Raw genomic sequence first — 16,220 nt, forward strand, 5'->3', positions numbered from 1 at the left:
GTGTACCGATGCACTGCTTGTCAAGCCATGCTGTGGCAGCATCCCATATAAAGTAGAGGAAGATGGGCACGGATGTTAGCTCAGGGCCAATCTTCCTCAGCAAAAAAAAGAGGAGGATTGGCATGGGATGTTAGCTCAGGGCTGAGCTTCCTCACAAAGAAAAAAAAAAGGGATAGACTCTGCCTCCCCCTTTATAATAGTTTTATTGAGACTTTCCTGTTTTATGGGCTGCATTCCTTCTAGAATATTCCAAAGAAAAGGAATATTCCAGAGGCTGTTCTCAGGGTTGAGGGGATGTTGCAATTGAGCCTGGGCTTTGGCATCAGCCGTCAGTGTCAGCATTTTACTCCCTGCTCTATTTCTCCACCTCTCTGAGCCTCTGTACTGGGAAAGCAGACATACCACCTGGCAAGATGGTCTTAAAGTTTACATGAGATCGTGTGTGTGCAAGTGCCAGGCGTGTACTAGACACTCAATACATGTAAGCTGCGATTCATAATAATAATATTCATGTGAATGTTAGTAGTAGTATTGATCTTCTGCACTGGCCCCACAGTCCCCAGTTTTTCAAGCCAATGCCATCTAGTTAAAAGGAATCTCACAAAGCAAACTCAAAGAGGAAAAGAAGCAGGGGGCTGGGGGTGCAGTGCCATAGAAAGCATAATCCTGAGACGAGTCTTGGAAAGGCATCTGAACACCACCTCCTGAATTGTGGTAGCCACTTGGGACCAAGACTCGCCCAAGCCCTGTGCTGCCATAATTCCTCCTAGACAGTGCTTCCCAGTGGTACCGCTAAATTAGTTTCTGCAAGAAATTTCCGCTTAAGAACTCAATTGATGATTTGAATCCAGAAGGATATTTACCCCATCAAAAAGGAATCTTGAGGAGAGTTGCATGATATTTTTGGAACTTCTAATTAGTCCCGTGGAGAAACCCTTAGAGAAGAATCACAACAACGTGGTGCAGTGGCTCCTGGGGATCTCACTGGTCAAGGCCCAGCATCTCTGCCTGTGAGTGACTATATGCCATAACTCTTACAGGCTCACAGGTGAGGGCATTGCAGGGCACATGGTTCCCAGGCGACAGTCCTCCCCTGCTGTGCCGCCTCACCGTGTGGATGGGCGGATGCAGCGTTTCCCCAAGCGTGTTCTGTGCAGGCTCCACCCCGAAAATGCTTCAGGGAATACACATTCTCTGACCAAATCCCGCATAATCGCTCTCTCCCTCTGCAACATGCACAGTGCAGGGAGCACGTTGAAAACTTTTAGACTTTCAGTAAATGACCCATTTAAAGGTGGGAACTTAAAGTTTCAAATAATTATCTTCTATTTGAAAATGGAATCCTTCCTATGAACAGCCAACAGAATTAATATTCTGTGGAACGTGTTTTGGGAAATATACACAGATATACACAGAATGTTTTTTAAAACCTTGAGTCTAATGAGGGCACCAGTATTCTTAATACACTAAAATTATCGTCAACATTTTCCCATGAGTCCTTTTTGTGGGAATCTCCCTTGTGGATGAGATTGCTTTATAATGAAGCTTTGGCTACTTTAGTGTAACTAAACCCAGTTGATGTTATGATTGAAAGTTATTTGTTAAAGCTGCTTTCTGAATTGATGTATTGACGACCAGCATGTTCCAGTAGTGAGTTTGGACAGTCCAGAAGTGCTCTTCTTTAGTGTGTGTCCTTCTGCGTGACTATTTGCTTTACAGCCGTCTCAGAGGAGATGTAGTAGAGAAAGACACCGAAGTGAACCCAGGCAGGCACCAGGAGTTTGGGCAGAATGGAGGGGAAGCTCTGAAGTTAGACTACTTTCAGAATGATGAGGGCCCTGGGGAAGTTTAACCTGAGAAGGGTACAAAAGCTATCTTTAAATATTTGCGAGGCCTCCACGTACAAGACAGAACGTTGATCAAGCGTAATTTTAGATTCTAACTCAGGGGGCTCTGTGTGTGAGTGGTGCAGGGAAAGAATTCACAGCTCAGTAATGGAAGAACTTTCTAGCTCTTCTTTGAGGCAAAACCAAGCTGAGTGTCTTCCAGGTATAAGATTCTGTGCTGGGTGCTTGAACCATGGCAGGAACCTACTCTCTAGAGGGACACTGTGGAAAGAATTCTTGTTTCTGGAACTGACATTCCTTCTAATGCTAAGAGACTGTGATTCTCATTCCATATGAAAGAAATCAAATGTGCCAATATTCTCATTTCTTTATTTCCCTTTCTTATTTGCTTATCACTTCCAAATATAGGTCTCCGTGGCAGAGGGGCTCATCCTTAAAGAGTTTGCTGTCACTCTGAAGGCATCTGCTTTGTTAATCATTTGCAGAGTGTTGGTTTCATAAGTTGAGCTCCTGCAGTCTGTGCTAAGATTTACATAGAAACCCTCCCGTACACAGACCCACACACACAACCAGAATAAGTATTCCCACAGCCTGTATGATCTGTTGTTGTTAACACAATCTACCCCTTTTATTAGTCTGGTTGTTCACACTGAAGAATTAAGGTAGAAATGAAAGAATAATTTTGATGTCTATGAATGTGTGGTTTTCTCCCTATAATAGATAGTATATCATTTGCATGTATATTACACCTTTACTTTGGCTAAGTCCTGGGAATAAGACTGGGTCCTTGCCCCTCCTAAGTCTTCATCATCTCTGATCCTCACAACAGTCCTGTGGGGTAAACATTAGGGACCCATTCTACAGTCAGTCCAACAGAAACTTAGGAAGGTTGAGTCCTGCTCAAGGCCATATAGCTAGTGTGTTGGATCTTGAATCGAACTCAAACTTCAGGATTTAATCCCTGAACTCCTTCTGTTCCACCAGCCTGCTGCTTTCGTTTTACGAGAGGCGACTGCATCAAGGTGTCTGGATTAATTAAACATCAGTGTATATCATCACAAAAGATGAGCTCCACAAGGATGCTTTGCGAGTGACGATGAGCGAAGCTATACCTTTCCTTCCTCTTGTGTTAGGCCTAGAGAGGTGGGCACTTGCAAGGATTTCCGAGTATGGATTTTGCCAAGAGGTGTGTGTGCCCTTTATAAAGCGGGGCGAGCCTGAGAACACGCGCAGGACTAGAATACTCAGGCCAGTGCTTCCCTGGAACACTTAGACCAGGATTAAAGCCATGCTTGTCTAGACTATGAGAGAAAATCTCATCTGAACTACTTATACCCCCAAGTGAAATTTCCCACGTTGGCAATTTTATTTGTATTCATACTGAGTTTACCTCTGAGAGTGAAGTGAGTTTTAGTTTTAGCAAGTGACACAGGTTATGCTAAATGTCATAGAAACCCATCACCTGACACGGTATCTGGCACACAACACAGTGGGCACTCAGTTTGTCAAACGAATGAGTAAAAACGAGTTGGAATCCAAAGATTAAGGAGTTTCCTTAAATGCTTGTTGATTCAGGCCAGAACGCTGTCTCTTTCACTCAGTCACTCTACCAATGCTTTCCCCACCCCACGTGCCCATCCTGGCAAAACTCATCTCCTTAAGCTCCATGTGAAAAGGGCTCTCAGCTTTTATCTGAAGAGGATTAAGCCTCTAAGAATGTCCATTCAGCCTCTCATTCTTTTGACTCCTATTCTCTCGGTCAAGCTGTGTTGAAAGTGGTTGCCTGACAGTGCCATTTCTCACTGATATTCTTTGGCAAGCTGAAATATTCAATGTCATACTAAGGTATGTCCATTTAGAAGCTGTGAGGGAGGTCAGCCACTTGGGGTTCTGGGCAGTGCTTCTCAAAACGTTATTGCTTGAGTTTTACATCAAATTGGAAAAGGCTGGGAACATACAATAGCCAGGTTGTCATTGGTGACTGGATTTACCCTGGGAGAGAAGACTGTGGTGACAACGTTGGACGCCAGAGTACCGTGGCGTAACACTGCACTAAGGAGACTTTACTAAGAATGGGTCTCACCTGTCCTGTCCCAGAAATGCATGAGAATCAGGAAAGACGTGTTACCTGCCAAGCCTGGGAGCCCCAACTCGTGCAAAACCAGGGGAACCATCTCATGCTGCTGGATTGTCCACTGCAGTCCCTGTGGCCCTGTCTCTGTGGTAGATGTCAGGCTGCTGGGGCTTCCCCTTTGCTGCTACAGCAAAGCGTCTTCACTCATGACATTGCAGGGCGGTGGTGTTTGTTTAACATGGTCAGTAAAGAATGAAAGGCACCTTTCTGAAGAGTGTTTTCGATTGGTTGCTCCTGCATTCAAGGAAATTAATTCATAAACGACTAGAGAAATTCTCCTTGGTCGTTGACAGTAGAATCCTGGGTGGATACCTATGCCCCAGCCACACCCTTGACCAGTTACATCAGAACCTCTAGGGGTGGGGCTCAGGCATCAGTCTTTTATAACACCCCCAGGTGACTCCCCAGGTTTGAGAACCATGGAGCAGGGGGTCTCAAAGCTGAAAGAGCCTTTGTAGGTCATGTTGTGAAACACCTTCATTTTATACAAGAGACTCAAGTGGGGAGAGAAGAGGTTGGGCTTCAGATATTTTAATAAAATCGAGGATCAGGAAGTGTATTATTTTCCTAGGGCTGTTGTAACAAAGTACCACAAACTTAAAACAACAGAAATGTATTCTCTCCCAGTTCTGGATGCCAGAAGTCTAAACCAAAGGCCAGCAGTGCCGTGCTCCTGAAGGCTCTAGGGGAGAAGCCTTCCTTGCCTGTTGCAGCTTCTGGTGGCTCTCAGTTTGTGACAGCTTGACTTCAGTCTCTGCCTCCATCTTCACATCACCTTCTTTCCTGTCTCTGTGTCCACTCTTCCTGTCAGGATACCTGTCATTGGATTTAGGGCCCACCACAAATCTAGGATGATTTCATCTTGAGATCCTTAACTAATTACATCTGCAAAGAACCTATTTCCAAATAAGGTCACATTCTGAGGTTCTGAGTGGACATGAATTTTAGGGGAGACATCATTCAACCCACTGTAGGGGGTGAAGAGAGATTTCTTCATATTTTACATTTCTAACATCTAGTTCATCTTATACATTGATTATTCCTGACCCTACTATAATGCTAATGATAATATTATTGTCTTTATTTCTGATTCTTCTCATTATATAAATCATTGAATGCAAATTGCTAAAAATATTGTTTTTAAAAATATTTAATTATGCCAATAAAATATAGCTTCCTGATCAAGATTACTCAGTCTTTGAAAAGTTCAAGATTGCATGACTTGGAGAGTTAAAAATTCCCCTCCCATGGCTGAACAATGTTAAGTGGCAGGCACTATGGTTATAAATTTACATATGAAGTAATACCGGCAGGACTGTTCAGTTCAGTTTTGGAACATTCGTTAAAGTTCAGTTACAAGCCTGACATTTATCTTCAAGTGTAATTGTTGAATTACTCCGTAGAAATTAAGAATGTGATGTAAATATTTTTTTTTTAACTGAGGAAGATTCACCCTGAGCTAACATCTGTTGCCAATCTTCCTCTTGTTTTTGCTTGAGGAAGGCTAGCCTTAGGCTAACATCTGTGCCAGTCTTCCTCTATTTTGCATGTGGGTCGCCGCCACAGCATGGCTGACAAGTTGTATAGGTTGGTACCCAGGATCCGAGCCTGCGAACCCAGGCTGCCGAAGCGGAGCATGCCGAACTTAACCACTATGCCATAGGGCTGGCCCCTAAATATTTATTTTCTGAAGCAGCTCCAGGCAACTCATGTGAAGTAGGAGTTTCTCTTCTCTGTACATCAGCAATCTCTGAGAGCACAGAGAAACCTTGGCAATAGATTTACAGGCCCACGACACTGGGGGAGTGGAGTTTATTGCAGAAAGTCTGGACATGAAAAGTGATTCTGGTCATGGATCCAACCTATGTATCTCAGGTTCACATTGACTTATGGCCTTTGAAAAAAATCCTAAATATAGATGAGTTTTCTGTATTTTCAGAATTGTGAAGGCACCCATATCCTAATATTTTCTTGTTTTCATTTGAGCAGATTACTAGACAAATGACTTCTGGATTTTCAGTGATAATATTTATCTTTAGAATTAATTTTAGAAATATATGTCACAATTTTTATTTTATTTTACAAAAATGACTATGTTTGCTGCATCAGCAACACATCTAGTAACAGTGTGGAAAAAAATTTGCATGGGTGTAGAAATATGTGAAAAGTAACAGCACTGGGAAACTCAGTGGACAGAAAATACTTTTCAAATTTAATTTTTAAATTTCTACATACTTCCTATAGGAATAGTAATTCCCCTTCCTTACTCAAAGATGCCCAGTTCTTTGTTGGTTCAAGGTTTTTCTATTTGTAGTGATGGTATTGTTTGCATCTCCCTTTGTTACTCCTTTTCCGGGCCCAACTTTTCTTTCTTTCATTAGGGATTTCTGCGCAAGCCAGGGGCAGATTCTCTGCCTGGAGACACCCCTAGGGGCTGGTGAACCCTGTCTCTCTCTGGTTCTTGTAATGAGTTGTTAAAAGCACTTGTTCATCAGATATTTTCTTTTTCTTTTTATTTCTAGATTTAGAAGTATTTTAGCAGGTGTACATTTGCATATAAAAGAGAATAAAAGATAAGAAGTTGAGGCTTTTTCTTTCTTCCCTCCTCAACATCATCTCTCTCCTACCTCCCTTTATTCAGCATGTTTTCACTTTCCTTCTCTGGCTGTTTCCGTTTTCTAGACACGAAATGCATATCAAAAAAAAAAAAAAACAATCTCAGTGATTCTTCACCACTTTGTAGGAAGATAGATGATTGGGTTTGGCTGGCTTATGTAACAAAGTAGGGAAAAACATATTTATCTCTTTGTGTCATCAGTCTGGAATTAATAGCCAAGGATGGATTTTAACCCCCTGGACTCCTTTATTTTATGTTTTAAATTGCAATATTTTCTACTTTTTAAATTAAATCTTGACACAGATTTGAGTGTATAATAGATGCTTGACTGAGAGATCCAGAACTGAAAGCTTGAGCATGCAGATATATTTGTTTCTGTGTGTACCAGAACATTCTAATTGACAATGATTGTATTCTTTAGAAATATTTGTTTTATCTAATTATATGCACTTCTCAATAATTTTCTGGGAGTTTGACATGACTAATGAGCGGAAATGTTGCTCTGGAGTTCTCAGTCACAGGCTGGAAAGTAAAGCCTTAAGGGGCTACCTAGTCCTCGAATTTGCAGACTTAGGGTTTACTTGCAGTTGAGAAGACTCAAGTCTTTTCTCCTTGGAACTGGAGGAACTCGGCCCCCACTTGTCTATAGCAGGCTGATTTGAACTCTAGACTTGTTACTTTTGCTCTTTTGTTCGTTCATTCATTTCGTAACTATAAATCTGCAGGGCAATACAGTGCAGCTTTGAACTGCGTGATTCTTCACTATCCTTCTTCCTTCTAGGAAAGCCTGGGCCTGAGTTACCAGAAACTTCACGCCCATAGCTTTGCCTCCTTGACTTATGAAGTTGGCGTCCTGGCCAAGACCTCTAGGCTTTTCCAGGAGGAGGTCTGAATTGTTTGAGTGCCCCTAGCAAGACGTAGACTCTTGCCTCCAAAGAGTCTGAAACCTGGTCTATTTGATACAAACAGCTGCTTAAAAACCTCCACACAGCTGTTGCAGCCTGCCTTAGATAGTGTGTTCCCGGGTCTCTCAGCTCTGTCAACTACGAAAGCTTTTGCTAACATCTAGCTTCTAGCCCTTGGCTGAAGTTTTTCTCCGAGTGTTCTTGTGCCACTTTTAGGGAACACAGAAAAAATTGCTCACCACCATCTAGTTTCGAGGTTTCCAGTGTGTTCTGTTTGGCCTGTGCAGTGTTGTATTTTTTTTTTTAAGAAAGGCAGGAGTCTGGCAAGACTAGGCCCACTTTCCCACCTGGCAGCAGTTGGCTGTAGCCGGAGAACAGCTGTCCCCCTGGCCAGGCATGTGCTCTCCAGCTGGCCAGACTCACTTCTCTCTGCTACCTGCTTGGCCCCAGAGCATCTGCATTTATAATCCTGCCCTGTCCAATCTATGCAATTTCTGTTCTTAAACCCTCTTCCCTTGTTTCTACGCAGGCTATGTAGCCTTTATCCTCTCATTGTTATTTTTTAACCAAACCTTAATTTTGTTTTTCCTTTTTGGGTTGTTTCCCAGTCCTTCAAATGTTTTGTGCAGCTCTTCTGACTAAAACAGGGGTGACTGAGGGTGTGATACATGCCATGGGAGAATGACCACAGCTCTGAGCATCTGCTGCCCGACACAGACCTCCTGTTAGACAGCAGCACCTGCCGCCTGCTCCAACCCCTCTGGCTGGTTTGGTGTCTTGGTCCTGCCTCAGTTAGTGTTTCTTCCTCCAAGTGAATACACTTAATCCTTTCACCTTTTAAACTTCACTTTGCCCTTAAACCACACGAGGAAGCATGCATCGGGGATGGGAGCAGGCCATGTGCCCAGCAGTCCTCAGCTTGATTTTGCCAACCCTCTATTACTTAGGTCAGGGCGGCTATGTCCCAGATAAAAATTGTCCAGGTGAGCTTCACTGACTTTCCGCTTAGAGAAGGGCTACAGAAGGTTTAAAGATCAAATACCAGTAAGGAGCTATGGCTGGGAAGCGGGGTGGGCTCTGGGAGAACGAGACTGGAGAGACAAGCTACATCCCTCCAAAACTGTGTACGGTTGAAAGCAGACTCAGGGCAGCCTTGAAGGGAAAGGCCAGTTACAGAGTCCAAGTCCTTCAAGAAGCAAGGGAAGGGTAGATCCTACAATTCCTCACCCACAAGAAAAGAAACTTTGTAACTATGTATGGTGACTGATGTTAACTAACTGTGGTGATCATTTCACAATATGTACAAATATTGGATCATTATGTTGCATACCTGAAACTAATATAATGCTGTATGTCGATTATACTTCAATTAAAAAAAAAGAATAAGAGGAAGGAAGAGAAGGAAACCAGAATGGAAAGTGTGTGGAACATGGAAACGGCCTTTCTTTTCCAGAGTGGTAAAATGGTCCCTTGCTGCTAATGTGAATTCACTTCACATTCCTCCCTTGCTAGACTCAGACCAGTGATAATATCCGTACTGTCCTATATTTGGACAGAATACTTAATCCTCCCAAATGTGAAATTAACTCACAACTACTAGCTTTATATTTTTCACGAAAATCTTCTCCTAAAAATAAAAGGCACGTGTTTTCTGAGGAGCAGGAGAGCCAGCTCACTGGAGTCAGATGATTTACCTCACAACAATAGATGAGAGGAAAGCCTAACTCCAGCTTCCAGCTGCCAGGAGCCTTTGTTTACCAAGAAGCTACTCTTTTTTTCTTTTCCTATTCTTTTTTTTTTTTAACTTTTATCTTTGCTCTCTTTTCCTTGACCAAGTCAGTATAATTGAGTGCAGAAATAGCATATGGTCATTATGATCTGGACTTGTATCCTAAAAGCTGAAAAACTTTTTGGTTGATCTTTTAGAATAAAAACAAAACAGAATATTTTTACCTCTTTTACAGTGATTCCTTACCTTTTTAGAATTCTTTGATTTTATTGATACTTCTCCTCTCCCAAAAGTACCTTACCACAAATCTGAAGTAATATAGGTAGTAGGACTGACAGGAGAGTGTTATGATGCTGTCCTAGGACAGTGGGACTAATCTACAGCAAGAAACACTTTCTGTCCCAGGCCAGTACCCAACACATTTACAGAAGTTATGCAAAACAGTACTTTCCCCTTCTGCATGCATGACATCTGGTGTTTTCTTTATTAAATTTGTCAAAATACTAGTTCAGGTTTGCCCAACTAATATCACAATCCAGCAATGTTAAAAAGTGTTGCCTTAGGATTTATTATTTTCAGAGTTGAGTCCCTGATCTGTACATATTTTAACTATATAGCATTTAATATTTCAAAATATGATGCTCATTTTAAGTACTTATTTTTATCTTGATTGATTCTCAGTAGGGCAAGATAAGTTACATTTTTATTCGTCAGCGTGACGGTAGTTTTAATCCAGTAATAAGGGGCTCATGGTTAAGTTCTTAAATTGAACCAGCAAAAGCAGGAAAGCAGTGATTGCCAGCCTCTGGTGCTGACAGCAGGAGTCCTTTTGTTTGTGGCCACGTTGGAGATGTGGACGTGGATGCTGTTTTGTTATGTCTGTGCTAAAACTCTATTTCTCCAGCCTCTGTTTCATCCAGGCATCCTTGAGACTTGAGGTAATGGGAAAGTTGTGTCTCTCAGGTTCTTTACGTGATCATTATTTATTGTTTTTCCCAACAGTCTTCCCCACTTTAACTTACAGCAGACACTGTTAACAGTCCTGCAGGGTAAGGGTGTCCTGTGGGTGCCCAGGCTGCTGCTGACCCCTCTGGGGCACCTGGCTTTGCTCCCTGCAGATGCTCTTCTCTGTCCCTACCATGAGCCTGGTTAGATTTTCTCAGCGGTGGGTCCCCCAGCTCATCCTGCTGCCGCCTCCCCTTCCTGACCTTTCCGCCCCTCACTCAGCCCAGAGACCCCACACTCAAATGTGCAAGCCTGAGGGCCAGGGCAGCGCGTGCTGCAGAGGACCAGCTGCCCAACCAAGGCAGTCAGTTACGTGTCCTCTGATTCATTCCTGTAGCCGCTTCTGCAAGGCCTGGACTGGAGAGAAACCATTTTACTGTGAGGTGAACCTATCCACAGACCCACTCAAAATAATGACTGGAATTTGGCCACCTCAAATAAATTCATACAACTTGACTTCGAGTCTTGAAACCTGGGTTCAACTAAATTGTTTTTTGTTTGTTTGTTTTCAGAGTTTCTAAAAAGGGACAGTTCAAAAAACTAATTTGCATGCATTTGAAAAGTGTTAACGTCGTAGGAGGAATTCAAGAAACTTGTTTCTAGGTAGTAGAAAATTCAGTATTTCTGTGTATTTTTTTCACACCTAAAGCAGTTAATAACAATTTAGCAATATCATATATCCAATCAGTGTTCAGTCAGGAGCCAAGCAAATATCTTTTCAGTTGATTTTTTTTGATGAGTAGCCCAACTGTGCCATTGCATTGCATTTGCTTCATATGTCTCTTAAGTAGCGTCACCATATAATTTATTGTCTAAATTAGGAAACTTTTGATTAACAAAACACAACTCTATTAATTATTATGCTGGGACAACAGGCAGAAACCTGAATTGTCATGGACAAATTCTACTTTTTATTTTAATTGTGGTAAAAAAATACATAACTTTAAATTTACCATCTTAACTGTTTTTAAGTGTGCAGCTCAGTAGTGTTAAGTATATTCACATTGTTGTGCAACAGATCTCTAGAACTTTTTCATCTTGCAGTACTGAAACACTATACCCACTAAACACTAATACTCCCTCCCCCTTCTTCCCAGCCCTTAATAACCACCTTTCCACTTTCTGTTTCTATGATTTTGACCACTTTTGTTACTTCATATGAGTGGAATCATACAGTACTTGGCCTCTTGTGACTGGCTTATTTCGCTTAGTATAAGGTCCTCAGGGTTCATCCACACTGTAGTATGTGACAGGATTTCCTTCTTTTTAAAGGCTGCATAATATTCCATTGTATGTACATGCCACATTTTCTTTATCCATTCAACTATTGATGGACATTTGGGTTGCTTCCATCTCTTGGCCATTGTGGAAAATGCTGTGATGAACAAAGGTGTGCCAATAACTCTTTGAGATCCTGTTTTTAGTTCTTTTGGATATATACCCAGAGTGGATTGCTGGATCATATAGTAATTCTATTTTTAATTTGTTGAGGAAGCTCCATACTGTTTTCCCTAATAGCTACACCCACCAGCAGTGCACAAGAGTTCTGATTTGTCCACATCCTCCACAACGCTGATTTTCTGTTCTTTTGATAGTGGTCATCCTGATGGGTGTGAGGTGATATCTCATTGTGGTTTTGATTTACATTTCCCTGGTGATTAGTGATTTTGAGCATCTTTTCATGTGCTTATTGACCATTTGTATATGGAGAAATGTCTATTCAAGCACTTTGCCCATTTTTAATTGGGTTATTTGATTTTTGTTATTGTTGTCAAGTGGTAGAAGTTCCTTATATATTCTGGATATTAACCCCTTTTCCAAATATATGATTTCAGTTATTTTCTCCCATTGTGTAGGTTGCCTTTTCACTCTGTTGATTGTTTCCTTTGACATGCAAAAGTTAAGTTTGAGATAGTCCTGTGTGTCTATTTTTAATTTTGTTGACTGTGCTTTTGGTGTCATATCCAAGAAATCGTTGCCAAAACCAATGTCCTGAAGCTTTTCTCCTATGTTTTCTTCTGGGAATTTAATAGTTTTCAGTCTTATGTTTAAGTCTTTAACCCTTTTTGAGTTGATTTTGTGTATGGTATAAGGTAAGGGTCCAACTTCATTCTTTTGCATGTGGATATCCAGTTATCTGTGCCTTTTTTTAAATCTGTAGAAACAAAAGCCTACCAGTTGCTGAAGTGGTCTACCCTTCAGGATAATACAAATCAAACTGAAGACAGGTTCCAAAAGGCAGATGCTTCTGCATCACAACTGTCAGGTAAGTGAGCAGATTCAGCACTCACAGCCAGTGTCTAGGTGATCCAAGGCAGCAGCTAGTGCTGTGCTCAGGGAAGGGTGGTCATTCTTTGAAAGTTTCTGGAGTTTGCTTTGTAATAAGCTATCACTGGATCAGAATCAGCCAGTACTTTTTCAGTCCTTAACAAACAAGAGTTTGGAAGAGTCTTCCCTCCGGGATATGTGCCAGCCCTGGCATGGCGATGGTCCTTACAGGCCCTTGGATTATACCTGGCATGTCATGATAGTAACTTGTCGCTAAGTACCACAGGAGACACCCCAAGTTCTTTCTTTGCCCACATCTTCCAGTTTCTTAATCATCAATGGGGAACATCATCCTGGGCTATTTTCCCTCACCAGAATGTTGGAAAACTTTGGGTTTTTTAAATGAAAAGACTGTAAATCCCAGTAAAGCTAAATTTTAAGCTTAAGTGTAGTTCCTTCAATCTAGGATTTTTGTTTTAATTGTAATTTTCTTTGTTTTCGTATACTTTATTGCATTTTTATTATTTTCATTGGTTTTTATTTTATTACACCTTTTTTTAGTATGTCACTTCAGCTCCCTTTGTGAAAGTAAATGGATTCATACAGAAGGAAGTACACCTTAGTCACTTCCTTATCCTTACATAAACCACCATTCCATAATTTCGCCCATCAGAATGAACAGTGATCTCTTAACATCACATAATTCCCAGGCCATATCCAGATTTCCCAATTGTCTCAAAGATGTCTATATCAGACAGGCATTTTTTCGAGGGACATGTGGTGCATTAGACTTAGCTGTCTGTCTTCAGAGAGCTATTTCCTAGATAATATTAGTGTTAGAATTGGTTGCTGCAAAATTCTGTTATTTTGGTTGTTTTGAGGATTCAGTGAGCCACTGCAGGCGAAATGCCCAGCACAGGGCCTGTTAGAGAGCAGCCCTCGGCAACTGCTGGCCGCGGTGGTGCTGGGTGTTATGTGAACTCCGCAAATGTGAGACATTGTAGTTGGCTGAGGTATGAAGCAGGGCCTCTGCCCCAATGGAGGGCTTCATCACTTTGGAAAGATGTAGCACTCGTGAGCCCTTAACCGTTTGCTTTTCACCACTTTCTTCACATTTGAGTCACAGAATTAGAATCCAGAGAGATTTAGAAAGTATTTATCCAACCCCCTCATTTTACAAAAGGAGGCGACAAGAGAGTAGCACCTCCCTCGGAGCCTTACAGCCAGTTAGCAGACACACGTGGTTGGAAGGTGACTCCACAAATCTGTGTTTGGTAAGTTTATTTTATATGGATAGTTAATTGGACAAGTTCAAAGGATGAGTAAATTTGACATAAGTTGTAGTCCCTTGGATGTATATCAAAAATGTTGGGGGCCAGCCTCATGGCTTAGCGGTTAAGTGCGCGCGCTCCGCTACTGACGGCCTGGTTCGCATCCCGGGCACACACCGACGCACAACTTCTCCAGCCATGCTGAGGCCGCATCCCACATACAGCAACTAGAAGGATGCGCAACTATGACATACAACTATCTACTGGGGCTTTGGGGAAAAAAAAAGGAGGAGGATTGGCAATAGATGTTAGCTCAGAGCTGGTTTTCCTCAGCAAAAAGAGGAGGATTAGCATGGATGTTAGCTCAGGGCTCATCTTCCTCACAAAAAAAAAAAAATGGTACTATTAATATACTAATGATTAATGTATTTGTTTATTAATTTATTCATAAGTGAAGTGATACTTTATAGGTTGTATAATCAAGCACCCCTAGATTCAGTTCCCTCACTCCACACTCAAATTTACACTATGTGCTTTGCAAGATTCCACATTTTCCTGCGTTGGGATCACAGAAGTCCTTCTGGTGGTGTCAGCCATCTCTGAGGTCAGATACGGCCTCTGGCGTTTAGTTTACGTGTGGTCACACAATACTTTTCACTCTCACTCTCACTCTCTCGCTCTCACTCTGATCCTGGGGACTTCTCTGAGCTCCAAAGAGAAGCAGGAGGCAGGCTGGCAGGGTGGAGGGAAATGGAAGCCACGTACCCTGTGGTTAGCGTACCCCGCTACTGCTGTTACAGGTAGTGGTGAGGATGGGCACCCTGAACTCAGGAGCCACCCCAAATCTGACTATTGAAGAAGCAGTGCATGTTTCAGTTACTTTCTGCATCAGATGTGTTAGGTCTCTGCCTCTGGACCTGTCACTAAGGAAAGCCACTGCCACCTTGCGCCTTCCTTTCCATGTCTGAAAAGGCCTTATGCTGTTAAGCACATGGAAGCCCTCTTCAGGCTGAGCACGGACACATTGTTAAGAGAATGGCTTGGCTGCAGAGGTTACATGCAGGCAAGCAGGTTACAGGATAGAAACTCAGCAAATGCCTTTTGCAGAGACACCCATGCACTCTCTATCCGTGATCTCAGGTGAATGCCAGTTAAGAATCAGACTTGAAGCAGAAACATCCAAGGCTGAAGTCACCCAGCAGGCAGAGGTCAAGGATTGCCCTGCACGCTGATAGCATCATGGGAACAGTCTGGTTCCCCTGGCTCCAGGAAAGAGGTGGATTGTGCATCTTCCCCATCAACTTTTTCAGGCTGGTTAAAGAGTGGCCTTGATGGTTTTCAATGGAGATTCAGTCTCTCCTGGGAGATGGAAAAACAGAGGATTTGGCAGAGGGCTTAAGGGTGGGTGGGGTGGGTAACTGTCATCCAGCGGTGTCAGTTATTTCTGAGACCTGGTTCCCAGCACCCATTATTTTGATGATCCCTTGCTGCCCATGTGTTATAACAAGGTGAATTATCCAGTGCATGGTGCTGTAGTAGAGACCCATGTGCTCACATGTGCATCGTGGTCATTTGGAATAGAGCTCTTCGAATGATTTTATTTTTTATTTTTTGTGGCTTCTAAGTATCACCGGAAAACACTCCACTTCCTTTCAGAGTTCTATCAACATGTTCCTTGCCTCAGAAGCTCCCTGCCTTCTGTGGCTTGAGCAGCATCTTCCCCTGTTGACATTTGTTTCACCAAAGTTATTGTGAGCCCTCTTCTTCACTCGTTGCTGCGTGGTGGCTGACACTCTCCATGTTTGTGCTTCTCACAGGTTTGAATATTGGCAGCGGTACATTCAAGACAAAGACAACTAACAAAATCGCTTCGGAAGCTAGTTTTTCATCTAGTGAAGGAAGTCGTTTGTCAAGGTAAAGTCCTGAAAGCCTGTCTAAATAGTGGCAACAAGATGAGAAACGTCGCTACGCAATGAATTAAACTCCGGCCGCGTGTTCTTTTGTTTTGTGACTTGATGGAAGGTTATGGTTTGGGGTTTTGTTTATCTAAAATAACAGTTGAAACTTTAGTCTACCTTTGAAAATATTTGCACCAGAGCCAAGTATTGTTTTGCAGCTGTTGTTTCCTTGGTTTAAGACTCAATTGACACCTCAGTGAACCACGAATTAGCGTCTACAGCTGCTCGCAGTAGGGCTGCTTAGAGACCACACAATGGAGGGTGTCGGAAAAGGGCAGAGAGAAAAATGTCAGGCCTTAAAGGAAATAAAGTGGCCTGTTTCTTCTTTCTGAAGTGGCTGATACATATACTAGCAATTTCTGGTTATTTGTTTTTGTATTCCTGTTTCTTACCGAGTATTTGGCCTAAATTATTCTTTCCTTTCCTGATACTTTCTTCCTTATTTTCCATAAAGGACAAAATGTATTTTTTCAGTTTTGTTAAACA

The 16,220-nt window shown here is 42.2% G+C and overlaps 1 protein-coding gene across 1 annotated transcript in view; it reads left to right on the top strand.

The window, feature by feature from the left end:
• LOC131403247 (centrosomal protein kizuna-like) overlaps window positions 1-15,694 on the top strand; it is a 74,513-nt gene extending 58,819 nt beyond the window's left edge. Inside the window, 2 exon segments of the mRNA XM_058537522.1 lie at window positions 12,399-12,503; window positions 15,594-15,694. Coding sequence (XP_058393505.1) covers window positions 12,399-12,503; window positions 15,594-15,694 — 206 coding nt within the window.
• Window positions 15,695-16,220: the final 526 nt, after the last annotated feature.

The sequence above is a fragment of the Diceros bicornis genome, unplaced genomic scaffold, assembly GCF_020826845.1.
Source record: "Diceros bicornis minor isolate mBicDic1 unplaced genomic scaffold, mDicBic1.mat.cur scaffold_61_ctg1, whole genome shotgun sequence".
Taxonomy (NCBI): Eukaryota; Metazoa; Chordata; class Mammalia; order Perissodactyla; family Rhinocerotidae; genus Diceros; species Diceros bicornis.